Source organism: Salvelinus fontinalis, chromosome 19 (assembly GCF_029448725.1).
Source record: "Salvelinus fontinalis isolate EN_2023a chromosome 19, ASM2944872v1, whole genome shotgun sequence".
Taxonomy (NCBI): Eukaryota; Metazoa; Chordata; class Actinopteri; order Salmoniformes; family Salmonidae; genus Salvelinus; species Salvelinus fontinalis.
In genome coordinates this window covers 44,344,227-44,368,693 of record NC_074683.1, presented here as the reverse complement: position 1 = coordinate 44,368,693, position 24,467 = coordinate 44,344,227, and the positions used below count along the sequence as shown (strand labels likewise).

The 24,467-nt window shown below is 45.6% G+C and overlaps 1 protein-coding gene across 1 annotated transcript in view; it reads right to left on the bottom strand.

Annotated features, from left to right (window-relative positions):
* LOC129816801 (collagen alpha-1(IV) chain-like) overlaps positions 1-24,467 on the bottom strand; it is a 69,893-nt gene that overhangs the window by 11,219 nt on the left and 34,207 nt on the right. Inside the window, exons 3-32 of the mRNA XM_055871702.1 lie at positions 23,997-24,086; positions 23,768-23,812; positions 23,502-23,546; positions 23,338-23,400; positions 23,135-23,188; positions 22,901-22,927; positions 22,674-22,748; positions 21,108-21,170; positions 20,915-20,950; positions 20,732-20,770; positions 20,398-20,493; positions 20,120-20,155; positions 19,942-20,001; positions 19,811-19,846; positions 19,593-19,637; positions 19,431-19,463; positions 17,651-17,711; positions 9,990-10,025; positions 9,706-9,852; positions 9,448-9,534; positions 9,224-9,307; positions 8,917-8,987; positions 8,300-8,491; positions 8,013-8,181; positions 7,745-7,837; positions 7,448-7,650; positions 6,923-7,355; positions 6,615-6,704; positions 6,360-6,512; positions 6,134-6,232 (exon numbers count right to left, since the gene is read on the bottom strand). Of these exons, the coding sequence (XP_055727677.1) occupies positions 6,134-6,232; positions 6,360-6,512; positions 6,615-6,704; positions 6,923-7,355; positions 7,448-7,650; positions 7,745-7,837; positions 8,013-8,181; positions 8,300-8,491; positions 8,917-8,987; positions 9,224-9,307; positions 9,448-9,534; positions 9,706-9,852; positions 9,990-10,025; positions 17,651-17,711; positions 19,431-19,463; positions 19,593-19,637; positions 19,811-19,846; positions 19,942-20,001; positions 20,120-20,155; positions 20,398-20,493; positions 20,732-20,770; positions 20,915-20,950; positions 21,108-21,170; positions 22,674-22,748; positions 22,901-22,927; positions 23,135-23,188; positions 23,338-23,400; positions 23,502-23,546; positions 23,768-23,812; positions 23,997-24,086 (2,761 nt within the window). The remainder of the gene's footprint in view (positions 1-6,133; positions 6,233-6,359; positions 6,513-6,614; positions 6,705-6,922; positions 7,356-7,447; positions 7,651-7,744; positions 7,838-8,012; positions 8,182-8,299; positions 8,492-8,916; positions 8,988-9,223; positions 9,308-9,447; positions 9,535-9,705; positions 9,853-9,989; positions 10,026-17,650; positions 17,712-19,430; positions 19,464-19,592; positions 19,638-19,810; positions 19,847-19,941; positions 20,002-20,119; positions 20,156-20,397; positions 20,494-20,731; positions 20,771-20,914; positions 20,951-21,107; positions 21,171-22,673; positions 22,749-22,900; positions 22,928-23,134; positions 23,189-23,337; positions 23,401-23,501; positions 23,547-23,767; positions 23,813-23,996; positions 24,087-24,467) is intronic.

Below are 24,467 nucleotides of genomic sequence, written 5' to 3'. Positions count from 1 at the left end.
GGGAGCTTTTCCAGTACCTCCACCACCACCTGGAATTCCTTTGAACGCTTTTCCTCCTCCGGAACAGAACAGGATCCAGTTATCCCTACCCACGGGATACAATGGAGATACTGCCAGCTGCCAGGGTTTTCTCCTAAAACTGAACTTGTATCTGGCCACGGTCTCTCCAGTACCATCAGACCGTGAGAAAAGCTCCGCCCTCGTCTCATGCCTTACCGGGAAAGCCCTGGAGTGGGCCAACGCTGTGTGTGGAGAGGATAAGGCGTTGGACCATTTTGAGGAGCTCATCTGCCATTTCCGGAAGGTATTCGACCACCCATCTGAAGGCAGAGCAGCAGGTGAGCTCCTCTATCATCTGAGGCAGGGGACGAGGAGTGCTCAGGAGTTCGCTTTGGAGTTTAGGACTTTGGCTGCCGGCGCTGGATGGAGCGACAGGGCCCTGATCGACCACTACCGTTGTAGTCTACGCGAGGACGTCCGTCGGGAGCTGGCCTGTAGAGACACCACCCTCAACTTCGACCAGCTGGTGGATATGTCCATCAGGCTGGACAACATGCTGGCTACTCGGGGACGTCTAGATCGGGGTCTGGTTGTTCCATCCTCCCGCACTCTCTCTCCCGAACCTATGGAATTGGGAGGGATGGTGTGCAGGGAGACCGGAGGGGGTACCCGCTCGAGCACCATCTATGATCGCAGAGATCACACTGCTGATCGGTGCCGGGTTGGTTCCTCTGGGAATAGAGAAGGCAGGCAGGGCACTCTGGCATCACCCCAGGTGAGTAGGCACCATACTCATCCAGAGCCCTCTGCTGCACTTATGTTTGTCTCTGTCACTTTTCCGGATTTTTCCCTGCATTCCCAGTATAAGGCGCTAGTAGATTCAGGCGCGGCTGGGAATTTCATTAATAAAAATTTTGCTCATAGTTTAGGGATTCCTGTTGTTTCTGTGGATATGCCTTTCCCTATTCATGCCTTAGATAGTCGACCAATAGGGTCAGGGTTTATCAGGGAGGTCACTGCACCTTTGTCTATGATAACGCAGGAGGGTCACAAGGAGAAGATTAGTCTTTTCCTTATTGATTCCCCTGCGTATTCTGTGGTGTTAGGCCTACCCTGGTTAACTACTCATAACCCCACTGTTTCTTGGCCACAGAGGGCTCTCACGGGGTGGTCGCGAGAGTGCTCAGGTAGGTGTTTAGGGGTTTCCGTTGGTGCTACTACGGTGGAAAGTCCAGACCAGGTTTCCACCGTGCGCATTCCCCCAGAATATGCCGATTTGGCACTCGCCTTCTGTAAAAAGAAGGCGACTCAATTACCACCCCATCGACAGGGGGATTGTGCGATAGATCTCCTGGTAGACGCTGCATATCCCAGGAGTCACGTGTATCCTCTGTCGCAAGCGGAGACAGTGGCTATGGATAATTATATCTCTGAATCCCTGCGTCAGGGGTTCATTCAGCCATCCATTTCACCCGCCTCTTCGAGTTTCTTTTTTGTGAAGAAGAAGGATGGCGGTTTACGCCCGTGCATTGATTATCGAGACCTTAATAAAATCACGGTAAAATATAGTTACCCGCTACCTTTGATCAATACAGTAATGGAGTCAATGCGCGGGGCCCGCTTCTTCACAAAATTGGATCTCAGGAGTGCGTACAATCTGGTGCGTATTAGGAGGGGTGATGAGTGGAAGACGGCATTTAGCACCACCTCAGGTCATTATGAGTACCTGGTCATGCCATATGGGTTGATGAATGCTCCATCAGTCTTCCAATCGTTTGTAGATGAGACCTTCAGGGACCTGAACGGGCAGGGTGTAGTGGTGTATATCGATGATATTTTGATATACTCTGCTACACGCGCTGAGCATGTGTCCTTGGTGCGCAGGGTGCTTGGTCACCTGTTGGAGCATGATTTATATGTCAAGGCTGAGAAATGCTTGTTCTTCCAACAATCCTTCTCCTTCCTAGGGCATCAGATTTCCACTTCAGGAGTGGAAATGGAGAGCGACCGCATTACAGCCGTGCGTAATTGGCCGACTCCAACCACGGTAAAGGAGGTGCAGCGTTTTTTAGGGTTTGCCAATTACTACCGGAGATTTATCCGGGGTTTTGGTCAGGTTGCAGCTCCCATTACCTCACTGCTAAAGGGGGGACCGGTGCGCTTGCAGTGGTCGGCCGAGGCGAATAGGGCTTTTGGTAAACTGAAGGCTCTGTTTACCTCGGCGCCTGTGTTGGCTCATCCGGATCCCTCTTTGCCATTCATAGTAGAGGTGGACGCATCCGAAGCTGGGATAGGAGCAGTGCTCTCTCAGCGTTCGGGTGTGCCACCGAAGCTTCGCCCCTGTGCTTTCTTTTCGAAGAAGCTTAGCCCGGCAGAGCGTAACTATGATGTGGGGGACCGAGAGCTGTTAGCTGTCGTAAAAGCCTTGAAGGTGTGGAGGCATTGGCTTGAGGGGGCTAATCACCCTTTTCTCATCTGGACTGACCACCGCAATCTGGAGTACATCCGGCAGGCGAAGAGACTAAATCCTCGCCAGGCAAGGTGGGCCATGTTTTTCACTCGTTTTGTGTTTACGCTTACTTACAGACCAGGCTCCCAGAACGTCAAGGCAGACGCATTGTCTCGGCTGTATGACACAGAGGAGCGGCCCATGGATCCCACTCCCATACTCCCAGAGTCGTGTTTGGTGGCGCCAGTAGTGTGGGAGCTGGACGCGGACATTGAGCGGGCGTCACGTGCAGAGCCCTCTCCTCCTGAGTGTCCAGCTGGTCGTCTGTACGTTCCGTCTGCTGTCCGCGACCGATTGATCTATTGGGCTCACACATCACCCTCCTCTGGTCATCCTGGGATAGGTCGGACGATGCGCTGTCTTGATGGGAGGTACTGGTGGCCCACTTTAGCAAAGGACGTGAGGATTTATGTTTCCTCCTGTTTGGTGTGCGCCCAGTGCAAGGCTCCTAGACACCTGCCTAGAGGTAAGCTTCTACCTTTACCCGTTCCTCAACGGCCGTGGTCGCACCTGTCAGTGGATTTTGTGACTGATCTTCCACCTTCACAGGGTTACACCACGATCCTGGTCGTTGTGGATCGGTTCTCTAAGTCCTGTCGTCTTCTCCCTTTGCCCGGTCTCCCTACGGCCTTACAAACTGCGGAGGCTCTGTTTACACATGTTTTCCGGCATTATGGGGTGCCTGAGGATATAGTGTCTGATCGGGGTCCCCAGTTCACGTCAAGGGTCTGGAAGGCGTTCATGGAACGTCTGGGGATCTCGGTTAGTCTTACCTCAGGTTTTCACCCCGAGAGTAATGGGCAGGTGGAGAGAGTTAACCAGGATGTGGGCAGGTTTCTGCGGTCCTATTGCCAGGACCGGCCAGGGGAGTGGGCGAAGTTCGTGCCCTGGGCAGAGATAGCCCAGAACTCGCTACGTCACTCCTCCACTAACCTTACCCCTTTTCAATGTGTATTAGGGTATCAGCCGGTTCTGGCTCCTTGGCATCAGAGTCAGACCGAAGCTCCTGCGGTGGACAATTGGTTTCGGCACGCTGAGGAAACTTGGGAGGCAGCCCACGTCCACCTTCAGCGTGCCATAAGGCGCCAGAAAATTGGCGCAGACCGTCGCCGCAGTGAGGCCCCGGTGTTCGTACCAGGGGACAGGGTCTGGCTCTCGACCCGAAACCTGCCCCTCCGCCTGCTCTGCCGGAAGCTGTGTCCGCGGTTTGTGGGGCCGTTTAAAGTCCTGAGGAGAGTGAACGAGGTATGTTATAGATTACAACTGCCCACTAATTACCGTATTAACCCCTCGTTCCATGTGTCTCTCCTCAGGCCGGTGGTGGCTGGCCCGCTCCAGGAGGCTGAAGTGCGTGAAGTTCCTCCGCCTCCTCTAGACATCGAGGGGGTCCCGGCGTACTCTATTCGATCCATTTTGGATTCGAGACGTCGGGCGAGGGGCCTTCAGTACCTCGTGGACTGGGAGGGGTACGGGCCGGAGGAGAGATGCTGGGTTCCGGTGGAGGACGTTTTAGATCCTTCCATGTTAAAAGAATTCCACCGCCTCCATCCGGATCGCCCTGCACCTCGCCCTCCGGGTCGTCCCCAAGGCCGGTGTCGACGCGCAGCTGGAGCCGCGCGTCAGGGGGGGGGGGGGGTAATGTCACGACTTCTGCCGAAGTCGTTGCCTCTCCTTGTCCGGGCAGTGTTCGGCGGTCGACTTCACCGGTCTTCTAGCCATCATCGATCCATTTTTCATTTTCCATTGGTTTTGTCTTGTCTTCCCACACACCTGTTGTCCATCCCATTCATTACCTGTTGTGTATTTAACCCTCTGTTTCCCTTCATGTGTTTGTCAGAGATTGTTGTATGTCAAGTGTTGTTTTATTAGTGTATAGGTGTGCGACGGGTCCTCGTACCCATTTTATTTGATGTATGTATATTTTCTTGTGTTTGGAGCATGTCATGGACATTGATTAAAAGTCTCCATATACACTTCGTTTACTCTCCTGCGCCTGACTTCCCTGCCACCTATACACACGACGTTGACATGGACATTTCTGGGTTTTTGGTGGTCTTCCTAAGCCAGGATTCAGACACGGCTAGGACATCCGGGTTGGCAGTGTGCTAAAGCAGTGAATAAAACTAACTTAGGGAGGAGGCTTCTAATGTTAACATGCATGAAACCAAGGCTTTTACAGGTAAAGAAGTCAACAAATGAGAGCATCTGGGGAATAGGAGTGGAGCTAGGCACTGCAGGGCCTGGGTTAACCTCTACATCAACAGAGGAACATAGGAGGAGTAGGATAAGGGTATGGCTAAAGGCTATAAGAACTGGTCGTCTAGTACATTTGGAACAGAGAGTAAAAGGAGCAGGTTTCTGGGCGCAATAGAATAGATTCAAGGCATAATGTACAGACAAAGGTATGGTAGGATGTGAGTACATTGGAGGTAAACCTAGGCATTGAGTAATGATGAAAGAAATATTGTCTCTAGAGATGTTTAAACAAGGTGATGTCACCGCATATGTGGAACTAAATGGTTGGTTAAGGCATATTGAGCAGGGCTAGAGGCTCTACAGTGAAATAAGACAATAATCACTAACCAGGACAGTAATGGACAAGGCATATTGATATTAGGGAGAGGCATGCGTAGCCGAGTGATCATAGTGGTCCAGTGAGTGGCAGGGCTGGCTGGAGACACGGCGATTCAGACAGCTAGCAGGCCGGGGCTAGCAAGGGCCTTAGAGGGACGTCGCGACGGAGGAAAGTCTGTTTTAGCCTCCTCGTGCGTGTGTTAGACCGGTGATGAGCTGTGCCTGGTTTTCTCCAGATATAATGCTTTGCATTCAGACCAAAGATTTCAATTTGGGTAGCATCAAACCTCATTATAATTTTTGCCTTGTGCTCTGAGTCTTTCACATGCCTTTTTGCAAACTCCAGGCGTGCTGTCATGCCTTTTTCTCAGGAGTGGCTTCCATCTGACCACTCTCCCATAAAGCCCAGATTGGTGAAGTGCTGTAGAGACTGTTCTAGGCAGAGTCTGGGTGGTTCCATATTTTTTCCATGGACACCACTGTGCTCTTGGAAATGTTAAACACTAATCACACATCTATCTTGCAGCTATACTGACAGTTTCTTGGACTTAATGGTATAGTTTCTGCTCTGACATGCACTGTCAACTGTGGGACCTTATATAGAAAGGTGAGTTTCTTTCTAAATCCTGTCCAAACATTTTAATTGGCCCCAGGTGGACTCCAATCAAGTTGTAGCGACATCTCAAGGATGATCAAAGGAAATTTGATGCACCTGAGCTAAATTTCATCAAAGGGGTGTGAATACTTATGTACATGAGATATTTCTGTATTTCATTTTTTATAAATTTGCTAAAATGTCAAAAAACATGTTTTCACTTTGTCATTATGGGATATTGTGTGTAGTTGGGTAAGAAAAAAATATATTTAATCCATTTTAAATTCGGGCTGTAACACAACAAAATGTGGAATAAATCAAGGGTCATGAATTCTTTCTGAAGGCAGTGTATATATTGTGCAAGACAAATACATACTTTCAGACTAGGTAGTATACAATTTTGGACCATTCCCGATAAACCGAGGGGTGGTGCGAAGCCTACGCAGGTGACTAACCTGGTTGACCAGGTGTACCGGTCTCTCCATCCTTTCCTGGCATACCAGGTACTCCAGGCTGTCCTGGATAACCCTTCTCTCCCGTGTATCCAGGGTCACCTCATGAGAAAAAGTGGGATTTAGCACAACTAAACTATTCACAGTGACTGTTTGAAAATACCATTTGAACTAATCATCTGACACAGACATACAGTGCAGTAGGATGGGCCATGTTCATGTTGTATACCTGGATCTCCGAGGTCTCCTTTCTCGCCCTTCATGTGCTCCATGTCAACGTCAGTCATGTTGCCAGCAGGGCCCTGGAGACCTGGTTCTCCCCTCTCTCCTTTGGGTCCAGGCTCACCGAACTCCCCCCTTGGCCCAGAGATACCAGGGTCACCTGAGAGAAAGAAATTAGTTGTGAGAGATGTAATAGTATAGTGGTGTAAAACACACTGATGGGTATTCTAGAAGTGCAGAGGCTGTAGTTCTACTGTCTCACCTCTCAGTCCTGAACTTCCAGGGTTCCCAGAAGGACCCTGATATCCGGGTGTTCCGGGTGTTCCCATGACTCCCATCTCTCCCTTGGGGCCTGGGAAACACACACACATCAACAAATAAATGAAAATGGAATGGAAAAAGATCTGAGTATTGAAGGCTTACAAAGTATTGAAGGTCAAAGCTTCTCAATTTCACCAAATGCTCATTCAATTCAACTGCAATCAACAAAGACCTGTCCAGTCAACAAGTGTCGATGTCCTTCCATTTACATCAGACCTCCTACACTGTTCTGAGGCATGTCAGTCTCACCTGCCCCCCCAGGGAATCCATCTCTGCCGGCGGGGCCTGGTCGTCCTGGAAACCCTTTGGAACCAGAAAGTCCAGGTAATCCTGAGTCTCCCTTCTCTCCCCGAGGGCCGGGCATGTCCAGACCAGGAGAGCCAGGCAAACCCTTATCACCCTTCACACCATCATGACCGAAGAGGCCTGACTCTCCAGGGGGTCCCATGGGTCCAGGGGCACCAGGTTCTCCTTCTCCAGGGGGTCCAGGGGGTCCTGTGCCACCATGCTGACCAGGGGGGCCGTGGTCACCTTTAATGCCCTGAGCTCCAGGTGGTCCTGTGTGTCCCTCTTGTCCAGGAATACCAGCTAGACCAAGGTTGCCTTTCTCTCCAGGGAAACCTGTCACTCCGGCAGGACCCTGAGCACCTTTAGGTCCAGGTAGACCCCTACCTGGCTCACCCTAGAGTAGACAGTAGACGATTGGTTGATTGGTTGTTTGAGGAGTTTGGAACAACAGGAAGTGAAGCAAAGACACACATATAAAACACCCACCTTTGAACCAGGTGTGCCTGGTTTTCCAGAGAAACCATCCTGTCCAGGTCTTCCAGGCTCTCCTGGCAACCCAGTGGCTCCTGGAGCTCCAGAATATCCTTTAGGCCCAGGTGGTCCTGAGAATCCCATGCCAGGTGCACCTGTGTCACCTTTCTGTCCTGGGAATCCTGGAATTCCTGGGTCTCCATGAGGTCCTCGGTCACCTGGGTAGGGATGAAGATGTTCATGATGAGCTGTGCAGGGCCATAGCCTACCATAAGCTATACCAATACTTATAAACTCAAAGCTGATCCTCACCTTGTAGTCCACGTATGCCAGATTCTCCTCGAGGTCCAGGGGTGCCCTGGGGTCCAGGTGAACTCACACCTTTTCCTGGTTCACCTTTCACTCCTGACACGTAGGGAGAGAGCAGATACACATGGTCATAGGCTCCTTATACCTGAATGTATGTATGTATGTATGTATGTATGTATGTATGTATGCATGCATGCATGTGTGTATGCATGCATGCATGTGTGTATGTGTTAAGCTGCATCTATAGCTTCATCTGCAGCTGCACACCCACCTGGTTGTCCAGGGATTCCAGGTCGGCCTCCTTGGCCAGATGTACCCTTCTCTCCAGGCTCCCCATGCCGGCCAAACCCTGGTACACCAGGAGGACCCCTCTCTCCTGGGGGTCCAGTGATCCCATGTTCCCCATCCAGACCACGGTCCCCCTTGATGCCATCTCGGGCCTGTAGGCAGAGATCAGAGATAGAGAGGGATGAGTGACTACATCACTGTATGAGTGTAGATGCTGCAAGCTTTAAAGTGATGGCTGAAACACACCCATGCATGTGTGCACACACTTACAGGTTCTCCTTTGGGTCCAGGCAGGCCTGGTAGTCCAGCTTTCCCTGGCAGTCCATCCACACCTGGCAGTCCTCGTGTGCCCACGAAGCCAGACCCTCCTTTGTCACCCTTCAGCCCTGGAGCCACGTAGATATCCCCAGGCTCACCATGGGCTCCTGGAGCCCCTATCAACCCAGGAGTACCGTAATTACCCTGAGGAGAGGAGAAGAGACAGCAGGATTCATCAACAATCTATGTTATTAGAAAACTACTCGACAAACAAACATAGCAATGACGTGTCAATATTGCACTATAAATTGTGCCTTCCTGTATTACACTTATGCTAAAGAATTTATTCTATTCTACTCAGCCATTTACTTTATGTTCGTATTCTTGTCTTTTATTATTTCTAATTGCTGTTGCATTGTCGAGAAGGTACCTGGAAGTCAGCATTTCGTTGGACGGTGTATCATGTACATACGATGAATAAAACTTGAAATGTGAACGTCCTCTAACTACTTGTTACCCACAAATAAGGATCTTGATCTTCATGGAGCTATAGTGATGCAACATTTCCACCGTAATGGTCTTCATCATGTTCTATTAGAGGAATGAGTAATGTGATGAAGATAACTCACAGGGCTTCCATCAGGCCCAGTAGCTCCAGGCAGGCCCTTGTCTCCTTTAGTGCCTGCTGCTCCAGGATATCCTACAGGAGACGAACCACACCACTCAATCAAACACATCAACACCATCTCATAGAAAAGAGTGTGGAGGCGGGTTAATATAGGCCCTAGGGTCAGGATCTTAACCTGAGATACAGGCTGAAGATGTGGAACTCAACCGTAGCGCCAATCACTTGTTGAAATCAATGGCACCAAAAGGTTTCAATGCTGTATATGTAATCTCAATTTATGATTCATTCAATAGTGTGGGTCACCTCACCTTGCAGTCCTTTAGGCCCCTGTGGACCAGGGAGTCCAGGGGGGCCGAAGGCTTCACACTGCACACACGTGTCTCCCTGATCACCTGAAGGTACAACGCAATACAAGTTTACAGTATAGAAATAACAGGTAGGTGACGGCGTGGGAGGAGATGTCTCGCTAACAAAGTCAACTTCTCAACTGCACTATATGAAATGACCAAGTCTCACCATCTCCTCTCCTTACCTTTCTGTCCCAACTCCCCCTGTAGTCCTGGTGGGCCGGGGGGCCCGGGTGGTCCCTTCTCAAGGGCTGGATCACATGGCTCATCACCTATACAGAAAGCACAACACACACACACACACATACAGAGAGAGGTGGTAAAAGTGAGAGACATCTCAGGTAACACTGGGGCACCTAAAAGACTCCGGTGATATATGTATAATCAGCTACATGACCCCAGAATGACAAAGGTCACACTATGAATGTGTAAAGTGTACCTACCAGGAGGTCCGGGAGGTCCAGGGGGTCCGATGGATCCATCTTGTCCAGGCTTTCCTGTGAGAGAGTCCCCATCTGCACCCCTGTCTCCCTTCTGACCGATCTCTCCTGGTTGGCCCTTCTCTCCGGGAGGTCCTTCAATAAGCCTGCCTAAGATACACCACAGAGGAGGCACACAGTGAGGTTTGGGGACGTCAACTAACACTACATGACAGAGAGGATGTAAAATATGACCAAGTTTCAAAGAATGCACTGATCACTTGATGGGTGTGTTTTTGTTCTCTTACCTGGTGGACCAAGGTCTCCTTGAAGACCAGGGAAACCTTTCAGACAGAGGAAAAATTGACAGCTGATTTTGAAAAGGCTTTTGATAAAGTATGACTGGAGTTTATATATAAATGTCTAGAATATTTCAATTTTGGGGAATCTCTTACAAAATGGGTTAAAGTTATGTATAGTAACCCTAGGTGTAAAATAGTAAATAATGGCTACATCTCAGAAAGTTTTAAACTATCTAGAGGAGTAAATCATGGTTGTCCACTATCAGCATATCTATTTATTATTGCCATCGAAAAGTTAGCTGTTAAGATTAGATGAAACAATAATATTAAAGGATTAGAAATCCGTGGCTTAAAAACTAAGGTGTCATTGTACGCTGATGATTCATGTTTTCTTTTAAAACCACAATTAGTCTCTCCACGGCCTCTTAGAGGATCTAGATACTTTTGCTATCCTCTCTGGATTAAAACCAAATTATGATAAATGTACCATATTACGTATTGGATCACAAAAAAAATCACATTTTACATTACTATGTAGTTTACCAATTAAATGGTCTGACGGAGATGTGGACATACTCGGTATACAAATCCCAAAAGAAAGAAATGATCTCACTCCAATAAATTTTTATAGAAAGTTAGCAAAAATAGATAAGATCTTGCTACCATGGAAAGGAAAATACCTGTCTATTTGTGGAAAAATCACCCTGATTAACTCTTTAGTTATATCACAGTTGACCTATTTGCTTTTGGTTTTGCCTACACCTAGTGACCTGCTTTTTAAATTATATGAACAAAAAATATTCAATTTTATTTGGAACGGCAAGCCAGATAAAATTAAAAGGGCCTATTTATATAACGAATATGAATTCGGAGGGCAGAAATTATTTTAGTGAATGATATCATAAATAGGACTGGTGGAGTTATGTCACACATGCAGCTAACACAGACATATGGAAATGTCTGCTCTACTCAAAATTACAACCAATTAATTGCAGCATTACCACAAAAATGGAAGAAGGGTAGAATGGGAAAAAAGTAAGGAACTTGTATGTCGGCCCTGTATTAAAGAACATAAATGGTTAAAGAAAAGTGTGATAAATAAAAGCATATACCAATTTCATTTAAGGACCAAAAAACTGACAGCTGTGCCAAATAAATTGCAAAATAGTTGGGAAGAGATTTTCGATGTACCCATTCCATGGCACATGGTTTATGAATTGATACGCAAAACAACGCCAGATTAAAAACTTCCAATTTTTTTTATTTAAATTACTATACAAAATTCTTGCAACTAATAGAATGTTATATATATATGGGGGATACAATCTTCCCAGCTCTGCAGATTCTGCTGTGAGGAGGCAGAGTCATTTCAATTTACCAACAAAAAAAATGACGATTTTGTCTTTTGGGCTTCTAGTCATGAAATCTACGCAGCCTACTCAATCACTTTTTATAGCTACTGTTTACAGGCCACCTGGGCCATATACAGCGTTCCTCACTGAGTTCCCTGAATTCCTATCGGACCTTGTAGTCATAGGAGATAATATTCAAATTTTTGGTGATTTTAATATTCACATGGAAAAGTCCACAGACCCACTCCAAAAGGCTTTCGGAGCCATCATCGACTCAGCGGGTTTTGTCCAACATGTCTCTGGACCTACTCACTGCCAGTCATACTCTGGACCTAGTTTTGTCCCATGGAATAAATGTTGTAGATCTTAATGTTTTTCCTCATAATCCTGGACTATCGGACGACCATTTTATTACGTTTGCAATCGCAACAAATAATCTGCTCAGACCCCAACCAAGGAGCATCAAAAGTTGTGCTATAAATTCTCAGACAACACAAAGATTCCTTGATGCCCTTCCAGACTCCTTCTGCCTACCTAAGGACGTCAGAGGACAAAAATCAGTTAACCACTTAACTGAGGAACTCAATTTAACATTGCGCAATACCCTAGATGCAGTTGCACCCCTAAAAACTAAAAACATTTGTCATAAGAAACTAGCTCCCTGGTATACAGAAAATACCCGAGCTCTGAAGCAAGCTTCCAGAAATTTGGAACGGAAATGGCGCCACACCAAACTGGAAGTCTTCCGACTAGCTTGGAAAGACAGTACCGTGCAATATCGAAGATATGCTCGATCATCCTATTTTTCCAACTTAATTGAGGAAAATAAGAACAATCCAAAATGTATTTTTGATACTGTCGCAAAGCTAACTAAAAAGCAGCATTCCCCAAGTGAGGATGGCTTTCACTTCAGCAGTAATACATTCATGAACTTCTTTGAGGAAAAGATCATGATTTAGAAAGCAAATTACGAACTCCTCTTTAAATCTGCGTATTCCTCCAAAGCTCAGCTGTCCTGAGTCTGCACAACTCTGCCAGGACCTAGGATCAAGAGAGACACTTAAGTGTTTTAGTACTATATCTCTTGACACAATGATGAAAATAATCATGGCCTCTAAACCTTCAAGCTGCATACTGGACCCTATTCCAACTAAACTACTTAAAGAGCTGCTTCATGTGCTTGGCCCTCCTATGTTGAACATAATAAACGGCTCTCTATCCACCGGATGTGTACCAAACTCACTAAAAGTGGCAGTAATAAAGTCTCTCTTAAAAAAGCCAAATCTTGACCCAGAAAATATAAAAAACTATCGGCCTATATCGAATCTTCCATTCCTCTCAAAAAAAAATGAAAAAGCTGTTGCACAGCAACTCACTGCCTTCCTGAAGACAAACAATGTATACGAAATGCTTCAGTCTGGTTGTAGACCCCATCATAGCACTGAGACTGCACTTGTGAAGGTGGTAAATTACCTTTTAATGGCGTCAGACCGAGGCTCTGCATCTGTCCTCGTGCTACTAGACCTTAGTGCTGCCTTTGATACCGTCGATCACCATATTCTTTTGGAGAGATTGGAAAACCAAATTGGTCTACACGGACAAGTTCTGGCCTGGTTTAGATCTTATCTGTCGGAAAGATATCAGTTTGTCTATGTGAATGGTTTGTCCTCTGACAAATTAACTGTACATTTCGGTGTTCGTCAAGGTTCCGTTTTGGGACCACTATTGTTTTCACTATATATTTTACCTCTTGGAGATGTCATTCGAAAACATAATGTTAACTTTCACTGCTATGCGGATGACACACAGCTGTACATTTCAATGAAACATGGTGAAGCCCCAAAATTGCCCTCGCTAGAAGCCTGTGTTTCAGACATAAGGAAGTGGATGGCTGAAAACTTTCTACTTTTAAACTCGGACAAAACAGAGATGCTTGTTCTAGGTCCCAAGAAACAAAGAGATCTTCTGTTGAATCTGACAATTAATCTTGACGGTTGTAAAGTCGTCTCAAATAAAACTGAAGGACCTCGGCGTTACTCTGGACCCTGATCTCTCTTTTGACGAACATATCAAGCCTGTTTCAAGGACAGCTTTTTTCCATCTACGTAACATTGCAAAAATCTGAAATGTTCTGTCCAAAAATGATGCAGAGAAATTGGTCCATGCTTTTGTTACTTCTAGGTTGGACTACTGCAATGCTCTACTTTCCGGCTACCCGGATAAAGCACAAAATAAACTTCAGTTAGTGCTAAATACGGCTGCTAGAATCCCGACTAGAACCAAACAATTTGATCATATTACTCCAGCGCTAGCCTCCCTACACTGGCTTCCTGTTAAGGCAAGGGCTGATTTCAAGGTTTTACTGTTAACCTACAAAGCGTTACATGGGCTTACTCCTACCTATCTTTCCGAGTTGGTCCTGCCGTACATACCTACATGTACGCTACGGTCACAAGACGCAGGCCTCCTAATTGTCCCTAGAATTTCTAAGCAAACAGCTGGAGGCAGGACTTTCTCCTATAGATCTCCATTTTTATGGAATGGTCTGCCTATCCATGTGAGAGACGTAGACTCGGTCTCAACTTTTAAGTCTTTACTGAAGACTCATCTCTTCAGTGGGTCATATGATTGAGTGTAGTCTGGCCCAGGAGTGTGAAGGTGAACGGAAAGGCTCTGGAGCAACGAACCGCCCTTGCTGTCTCTGCCTGGCCGGTTCCCCTCTCTCCACTGGGATTCTCTGCCTCTAACCCTATTACAGGGGCTGAGTCACGGGCTTACTGGTGCTCTTTCATGCCGTCCCTAGGAGGGGTGCGTCACTTGAGTGGGTTGAGTCACTGACGTGATCTTCCTGTCTGGGTTGGCGCCCCCCCTTGGTTTGTGCCGTGGCGGAGATCTTTGTGGGCTATACTCGGCCTTGTCTCAGGATGGTAAGTTGGTGGTTGAAGATATCCCTCTAGTGGTGTAGGGGCTGTGCTTTGGCAAAGTGGGTGGGGATATACCCTTCCTGTTTGGTCCTGTCCGGGGGTATCATCGGATGGGGCCACAGTGTCTCCTGACCCCTCCTGTCTCAGCCTCCAGTACTTATGCTGCAGTAGTTTATGTATAGGGGGGCTAGGGTCAGTTTGTTATATCTGGAGTACTTCTCCTGTCTTATCCGGTGTCCAGTGTGAATTTAAGTATGCTCTCTCTAATTCTCTCTTTCTCTCTCTCGGAGGACCTGAGCCCTAGGACCATGCCTCAGGACGACCTGGCATGATGACTCCTTGCTGTCCCCAGTCCACCTGGTCGTGCTGCTGCTCCAGTTTCAACTGTTCTGTCTGCGGCTATGGAACCCTGACCTGTTCACCGGACGTGCTACCTGTCCCAGACCTGCTGTTTTCAACTCTCTAGAGACCGCAGGAGCGGTAGAGATACTCTTAATGATCGGCTATGAAAAGCCAACTGACATTTACTCCTGAGGTGCTGACTTGCTGCACCCTCGACAACTACTGTGATTATTATTATTTGACCATGCTGGTCATTTATAAACATTTGAACATCTTGGCCATGTTCTGTTATAATCTCCACCCGGCACAGCCAGAAGAGGACTGGCCACCCCTCATAGCCTGGTTCCTCTCTAGGTTTCTTCCTAGGTTTTGGCCTTTCTAGGGAGTTTTTCCTAGCCACCGTGCTTCTACACCTGCATTGCTTGCTGTTTTGGGTTTTAGGCTGGGTTTCTGTACAGCACTTTGAGATATCAGCTGATGTACGAAGGGCTATATAAATACATTTGAAATTTGATTTGATTAGATCATTTATTTTGGTATTGTCCATATGTAGCTCGTTTTTTGTCAAAGGTCCAGGAATGGCTGAAGAATTGCAACATTTGCCTAGAACTTAAGCTACAGATAGCAATACTGGGTGATTTGAAAAGCCATAGTCAATCAATCAATAATATAATAATTATTTTAGCAAAAAATTTTTTTTTACATTTACAATCTGTAGAAGCTATGAGAATAGGAAGGTTCAATTATTTTGTGAAGCATCACAGCACAGTTGAAAAATATATGGCAAATAGAAATCCGAAATGGATGATGTTGAGAGATAGATGGGAGGGGTTGAATGGAGCTGAAGGGTGGGACTAATAACAAGATAAACAATGTAAAGCATACGGGATCTGTAAAATGTATATAGGTTCAGAACTTTTGTGAAATAGCACAGTTACAAATAGAAATCAAACTGGATGGACATCAGAAATAGAGGAAGGACTAAGAACAAACAAGAGAGAACTATTGTAAAGTAGACTGTGTCTGTAAAATGTGTATAAGATGTATAAATTGAAGGTAAAAGCAGAAGTGTTTATTAGTTTACTCCAATTGGGGGATCGGTGGCAGGGTTTGTGGGGAATAATAATAAAGGTATATTCTTTAAAAAAGTATGTATGTCTATATAGGTATGTGTATGTACACTGCTCAAAAAAATAAAGGGAACACTAAAATAACACATCCTAGATCTGAATGAATGAAATATTCTTATTAAATACTTTTTTCTTTACATAGTTGAATGTGCTGACAACAAAATCACACAAAAATTATCAATGGAAATCAAATTTATCAACCCATGGAGGTCTGGATTTGGAGTCACACTCAAAACTAAAGTGGAAAACCACACTACAGGCTGATCCAACTTTGATGTAATGTCCTTAAAACAAGTCAAAATGAGGCTCAGTAGTGTGTGTGGCCTCCACGTGCCTGTATGACCTCCCTACAACGCCTGGGCATGCTCCTGATGAGGTGGCAGATGGTCTCCTGAGGGATCTCCTCCCAGACCTGGACTAAAGCATCCGCCAACTCCTGGACAGTCTGTGGTGCAACGTGGCGTTGGTGGATGGAGCGAGACATGATGTCCCAGATGTGCTCAATTGGATTCAGGTCTGGGGAACGGGCGGGCCAGTTCATAGCATCAATGCCTTCCTCTTGCAGGAACTGCTGACACACTCCAGCCACATGAGGTCTAGCATTGTCTTGCATTAGGAGGAACCCAGGGCCAACCGCACCAGCATATGGTCTCACAAGGGGTCTGAGGATCTCATCTCGGTACCTATTGGCAGTCAGGCTACCTCTGGCAAGCACATGGAGGGCTGTGCGGCCCCACAAAGAAATGCCACCCCACACCATGACTGACCGACCGCCAAACCGGTCATGCTGGAGGATGTTGCAGGCAGCAGAACGTTCTCCACGGCGTCTCCAGACTCTATCACGTCTGTCACATGTGCTCACGTGCTCAGTGTGAACCTGCTTTCATCTGTGAAGAGCACAGGGCGCCAGTGGCGAATTTGCCAATCTTGGTGTTCTCTGGCAAATGCCAAACGTCCTGCACGGTGTTGGGATGTAAGCACAACCCCCACCTGTGAACGTCGGGCCCTCATACCACCCTCATGGAGTCTGTTTCTGACCGTTTGAGCAGACACATGCACATTTGTGGCCTGCTGGAGGTCATTTTGCAGGGCTCTGGCAGTGCTCCTCCTTGCACAAAGACGGAGGTAGCGGTCCTGCTGCTGGGTTGTTGCCCTCCTACGGCCTCCTTCACGTCTCCTGATGTACTGGCCTGTCTCCTGGTAGCGCCTCCATGCTCTGGACACTACGCTGAAAGACACAGCAAACCTTCTTGCCACAGCTCGCATTGATGTGCCATCCTGGATGAGCTGCACTACCTGAGCCACTTGTGTGGGTTGTAGACTCCGTCTCATGCTACCACTAGAGTGAAAGCACCGCCAGCATTCAAAACTGACCAAAATATCAGCCAGGAAGCATAGGAACTGAGAAGTGGTCTGTGGTCACCAACCGCAGAACCACTCCTTTATTGGGGGTGTCTTGCTAATTGCCTCTAATTTCCAGCTGTTGTGTATTCCATTTGCACAACAGCATGTGACATTTATTGTCAATCAGTGTTGCTTCCTAAGTGGACAGTTTGATTTCACAGAAGTGTGATTGACTTGGAGTTACATTGTGTTGTTTAAGTGTTCCCTTTATTTTTTTGAGCAGTGTATATATGTGTATATGTATGCATGCGTGTATGGATATATATATTTACCAAAAACATATGGGGGATTGGAAATGATGCAGACAATTACATTGAAAGCAACATTCTTTCCGCAATATTAAGCTGATCCACCCCTTGAATTAAAAATAAATAAAAATAAGAATAAAATAAGAATTGACAGTTGGTGGTACATAAGGCCTACATAGAAACTTAGTGTGCATTCTTCTATGGATGCTGGTGTGATAACATAAACAGTGTAGTTTTATAAAAGGGTGGTGGTGGGGTGCACTGTACCTCTTTCTCCTTGTAAGCCCGGGAGACCAGGGGGGCCGGGAGAGCCAGGAGCACTATCAACCTTAAAATCACAGAAAACAAAAATGTATACAAATACAAAATGTCCATCGCCCTGCATACCAGACTCATATATTACTACACTATTTAAGAATAATGCTGATGCTCAGCACTCTGTTGGTCTTATTTCACTTTCAAAGACTGTATGGTGACATCTGGTGGTAAAAAAAGGGAACTGCACCTAAATGTACAAAAGTTAGAGGTTCTGAGACTGTTGAGCACGTTTACAGAGAGAGCGAACAGAGCAGAGGTTCCTAAACTAGGGGTTACCTGATATGAAAATTATTCAAATCTAAAAGTAAAAATACAAAGAGACAGTGCCCTTAGATTGTGGGAGAGTGCCGCACTTGACCGTTGCCCTTGAATCATTACCACGGTGAATGGCTAAGCCTGCAATGCTATGAAACCACACACTATTGAAGATATTTTGATATTACTGGCTGCAATTGATATGGTGAAAACAATGTGTGGGGGGACAGAGGAACAGAAACTCACATCAATACATTTGTAAGATAACACTGTGAAACTAAAAATTGATGCTAGCAATCAAGAGGAAACTGACTGAACGACTCAAACTCCCCACCATATGCTCTCCAAATGGACGTTAGCTGTGTGGGCCGAGACGCAGAGTGCTATAGTGACGAAAAACTGATTTCATGGGATCGAGTGGTGAGCTTTTGCAAAGATGGGACTCCATCTATCACGGGACGGCGGGCAGGCCTCTTCACTCTAGTTATGTTCTCAACTGGCCATAAAGGTGAAATTTAAAAAATTAATGTGTATCCCTCTACCATATGGATGCATTGTATGATACACCCACTATATGGAGATATGGGATCAGAGCATGACAATGTCCTATTTCATATTGAGGCTTGATGGTTATCGAGGGAGAGTGTTGGAAAGATTTTTCAAATTGATAGAGGAACTGTTGTCATTCGCAATGGATGTTAATTTTTTTTACTTTGTTGTCTTTCTGTGTAATGACAATAAAATGTGTATCTTTGCCTATGCAACGACATACAGTATTTGGTAAACTGAACGAACTGAATGCAAGCATACAGGGGAAATACAACAAAATTCTACAGATGAGTGACAGAATCAGCAAAATCCGTTTGATGGTGATCCTGGCTCAGTTGACATGCCAGTAAGTAAAATCTAACAGCTGATCTAGCTGTCATGTGACCAAATGCTGCAGACAATGCATTCACGGGTCACTATTGAAGAGTTTTGATTCCTGACTCAAAGGGAATACGATGCTGTTTCCCTCCGAGCATTAAAACTCATGGTACGCTGATTCAGTGCTCTCGTCTGCATTAAAAACAAATATCTATCCAGGTTGGATGTGACAGGAGAGATGAGGTGCGACCACGCCCCCTGACCTTGAGAAGCTCCGATGCGACATGCACAAGCACAGCCATCTCATTAGTGGCGGTGAGATAAAATAAATTATGTCAGACTAATATGCAATTGACTGTCATAGCCACATTCAAAGTATATGATGGTGAGTTAAGAAGACAATCAGTTCCTCAGACATCAGAAATACTGTTAGAATGTTTTACAATTAACTGCCATAGCACTAATTAAAAAAGTAAACATTGGCTGTTAATTACATAATTTGTTTTCACATGGGTGGGGTCATGATCATTTTCAGATATCAAAATGGGGTCGTGAGCCAAACATGTTTGGGAACCACTTGTATACAGTATGCAGAGACAGTACTTACATATGCTGGAGGTCCTTTCTCTCCTTTTTCACCCTAGAACACAGAGAGATGTCAATTTTATTATTCTCAGAACTGAAAGGTAAATCAGAGATCATTTCAAATAAGCATATGACAGGTGTGTACAGGTTTTGACAGGTACAGTATAAATGGTTGCGTAGTTACCGGTGTTCCATGGTATCCAGGGCCGCCAGGAAAGCCTCTCTCTCCCTGTATGACAACAGGCACATCACAATGATCAGGACAAAGACATCAAACAACTGAACTACTGAGACAAAAACCCAAGAGAGAGCGAGAGAAGGACAGTGACACAGACATAATGAGAGAGAGAAATACAAGAGGGTGGAGTGAGAGACTAGGTGTATACATGTATGACTCTATACCTTAAATCCATTGTCGCCATCTTTGCCAGGTTTTCCCTGAAATCCAAGACACAGAAACTCAGTTCTTCCATGAAAGCAAATAATCTTGTTTTTCTTCAATAAAATATTGAAATGGGATCATCGTCACTCACCCTTGGTCCTGGTGGGCCTTGTTCACCCTTGACCCCGTTTAGATAGGGAATGCAAGAACCCTGCAGACAAAAATGGAAATTACATCAATGTTACTCATAGTGGCCATCAAAATATTTACTTAATGTACTGTAATGTCATTTCATGTATGAACAAGTTGAAAAATACTAAAACACTCACTTTCTCTCCTCTGTCTCCTGTCTCGCCTCTCTGACCCTGAAGGACAGATACAAACACCTTTAGTAAGGAGGCAGACCTACTTTCCCTTCATCCATTCATCAATCCATTCATCCATCCATCCACCCATCCATTGATACCCATAGACGTGTTAACAGAATGAGATGGAGGACATTCATTAGTGGCCTATGCTCCATGAAGGATTCAAGGGCTTAGGTCAAAGTAAGTCGTCATCGTCCATTATTATAATTGATTATCATTAATTATAAAGAGCTGGGTACCGGTGGTCCAGGGAGGAAATGCGTAACGGTATTTCCTCCCGCTTCCTGTGATGGGAGTCCAGGGGGGCCAGGGGGACCACGGAGCCCTTGTGCACCCTATCAGGAGAGGGAAATACCAAGAGTACGGATCAGAAACGGGAACAAAGAAAACTATATAGAGTGGAAAGTCACAGGGCTTTGTCCTGGAAGAAGAGGAGCTGAAGGGAGATAGGGACCAAATCTGTCTCTCAATGGTGAAGGAAGGAAGTTATAACTGTTTACAACTGATTTATTATGGCTAAATAATTGCTTATTAACTCTTTATAAAGATGTTATGAACATGAACGTGTTTCACCTTGTCTCCCTTCTCACTCTGGAATGACAGCCGGTCACCCTGGAGAGAGAAGGCCAACGTCATTACTGAGACAACTTATTGAACATCACAAATGAGAGCAATCTAAATGGATGAACAACAATATACAGTACAATAGGTGGAAACTTTGGCCTATTATTAGAAGATAATTGACAACAAGCCTACCTTTTCCCCTGGGGGGCCAGGTGTGCCAGGGAAACCCTAAAGGGAAAGAGGAATATAGTCAGTGTTCTAAAGACAATATGATCCTAAATGTTAACATTCTTCACAAAAGTAGTGAGAATAAGGTATCATAGAATTGGGCATCATTTAAGTCTAAGTGATCCTGTGTTGGCCCGGTGTTAGAGTGGTTGCTCACTCTGGGTCCGTCTGATCCCTGGTTTCCTGGGGGGCCTTCGGGTCCTGAGGGGCCATTAGGTCCCTGTAGGAAAGAAAGGATGAATATTCTGTATAAGCGAGTTGTTGTCAGGCACGCGCGCACACACAATCACAAGCACGCACACACATACAGTGCTTTCAGAAAGTATTCAGACCCCTTGACTTATTCCACATTTTGTTACGTTACAGCATTATTCTAAAATAGACCAAATAAATAAAAATCCTCAGCAATCTACACACAATACCCCACTTTGACAAAGCGAAAACCGGTTTTTAGAAAAGTTTGCACATTTATTAATCATAAAAGACAGAAATACCTTATTTACATAAGTATTCAGACCCATTGCTATGAGACTCGAAACTGAGCTCAGGTGCATCCTGTTTCCATTGATCATCCTTGCAATGTTTCTGCAACTTGGGTACCAAAACATTTCTGCATTACTGAAGGTCCCCAAGAACACAAGTTTGGAACCACCAAGACTCTTCCTAGAGCCCGCCTCCCAGCTAAACAGAGCAATCGAGGGAGAAGGGCCTTGGTCAGGGAGGTGACCAGGAACCCGATGGTCAGTCTGACAGAGTACTAGAGTTCCCCTGTGGAGATGGGAGAAACTTCCAGAAGGACAACCATCTCTGCAGCACTCCACCAATCAGGCCTTTATGGTAGACTGGCCAGACTGAAGCCACTCCTCAGTAAAAGGCACATGACAGCCAGCTTGGATTTTGCCAAAAGGCACCTAAAGACTCTCAGATCATGATAAACAAGATTCTCTGGTCTGATGAAACCAAGATTGAACTCTGTCCTGAATGCTAAGCGTCACTTCAGAGGAATCCTGGCACCATCCCTACGGTGAAGCATGTTGGTGGCAGCATCATGCTGTGGGGATGTTTTTCAGCGGCAGGGACTGGGAGACTAGTCAGAATCAAGGCAAAGATGAACAGAGCAAAGTAGAGAGAGATCCTTGATGAAAACCTGCTTCAGAACGCTCAGGACGTCAGACTGGAGCGAAGGTTCACCTTCCAACCGGACAATGACCCTAAGCACACAGCCAAGACAACCCAGCAGCGGCTTCGTGACAAGTCTCTGAATGTCCTTGAGTGGCCCAGCCAGAGCCCGGACTTGAACATGATCAAACATCTCTGGAGAGACCTGAATATAGCTGTTCAGCAATGCTTCCCATCCAACCTGACAGAGCTTGAGAGGATCTGCAGAAGAAAATGGGAGAAACTCCCCAAATACAGGTGTGCCAAGCTTGTGGAGTCATACCCAAGAAGACTTGATGCTGTAATTGATTGCAAAGCTGCTTCAACAAAGTACTGAGTAAAGGGTCTGAATACTTATGTAAATGTGATATTTCAGTTTTAGATTTTTTTTAAATAAATTACCAAAAATGTATACAATCCTGTTTTTGCTTTGTCTTTATGGGCTATTGTGTGTAGGTTGGTGAGGGGAAAAAACAATTTAATACATTTTAGATGAAGGCAGTAACTTAACAAAATGTGGAAAAAGTCAAGGGGTCTGAAAACTTTCTGAAGGCACGGTACGTACCGGTAAACCAGGTGATCCAGGGAATCCTTTATCTCCTTTCAATGGGATGATTCCTAAAACACCACCTGGGTCTCCCTGAGAGAGACAGAGACAGGTTAGAGACTGATACACTACACACAGGGCCCATCAACAATGTTTTAGTAGATGTCTTATGATGCTTCCATACCTTTTAACACTGATATGTACATACTTTATTTAGGATGTAAAAGTCCTCGGTTTTAACTTACTTTCATTCCCATTAGCCCAGGGATACCCTGAGGAGAGAGATAGAGTTGTCTTGCCCGATTGAATGATAAATACATTTTATTAAGAGCTCATTATAACATCTCTCAGTCTAGTGCCTTTTGTTAGGTTAATTGATTTAGGTCTAGTATGAAATACTGGTCTAAGGTGAAGTCTGTGGCAGCGTTGAAGTAAACACTGTGACCATGTTGGTAATGTTGATGGTGCAGAGCGCTTACAGGAGGACCCTGTAGACCAGGGAACCCAGGCTGTCCATCTGTCCCTCGATCTCCCTGGAACACAGACAAGAGACATCAGTTCACACTGAAGACAGGGTTGAGACAGCATGGTTAGGTAGAAGTGCATAAATAACAGGAATTATTTAGTCAGTTTCTACACAGGTGTGTAACAGCAGAGAGTTGATACCTAACAAATGACTCACCTTTGTTCCGTTGCACCCTGGGATACCTGACGATCCAGGGGGTCCATCTTGTCCGGGAATACCCTGTGGGGGAGAGGCAGGAGACACGAGGTAGGACACATGGCCTAAACAGTCAAAACTACTTGCATGTGAGGTTATGGTTTACAGGAATTAACAGAACGTACCGGAAGCCCTGGATTTCCTGGGAAGCCTGACAAACCATTAGATCCCTGCAAGACATCACAACACAGTATTTATATTTTAGCCATTTAGCAGATTACTTTGAATACAAGTAATTGCATTCCAATAAGAAGGCAGAATCACATAAATCCAGGAATATGAAGTTATACACTGTTCAAGGTAGTCCAGACAAAAGACAAAATGCTGTAAGAAAGTAAAAACTGGTTTCCAGACTAGGAGAGGTCTGCTCTGATATCGTTATTGTACTTACACGTGTTCCTTTCATTCCAGGAGTTCCAGACTCGCCATATTCTCCCTGGGAAGAGACAAGTGACATTAAGACAGCATAGAAGTGACATAACACATTTTTTTGTAAATAAAATGATGAATGCGTATGTGTTATAATATAAGCATAGTAAATCACATTATACTGTCCCAAGTAAGGTCTCCTGGTGGGTTGGGGAAACTTTGAAGGGGTGTGGTCTGGAGCTGACACTCACCTTAGGGCCCATCGGCCCGGCGGGCCCCTCGTTGCCCTGCATGCCCGGGAACCCCATGTTGCCTTGGAGACCAGGAAACCCCCGCTCACCCTACAGAACACACAAAGCAGGTTGAACAGATTCGAATGAAGTTACCCATATAGATGCTGATCTATGTTTTTCAGAATCATGGTTGAGTTTAGGGTTTAAGTAAGGTAAGCTGATCCTAGATCTGTGCCTACAGGCAAGTGGTGTTAAACTAATTATGATTAGAAAAATATATGAAGGGGATTGATGAGACAGCAGCAGCTTGTCAGTAGTAATTGCTTCATGTGTTCCTTCTATCTGCCACTAGATGGAGCTACTGTTCTTTCACGGGGCCATGTAGTCTGCCCTCACCTATTGAACACTGAACAAAAATATAAATGCAACATGCAAATCATTGGTCCCATGTTTCATGAGCTGAAATAAAAGATCCCTGAAATGATATAC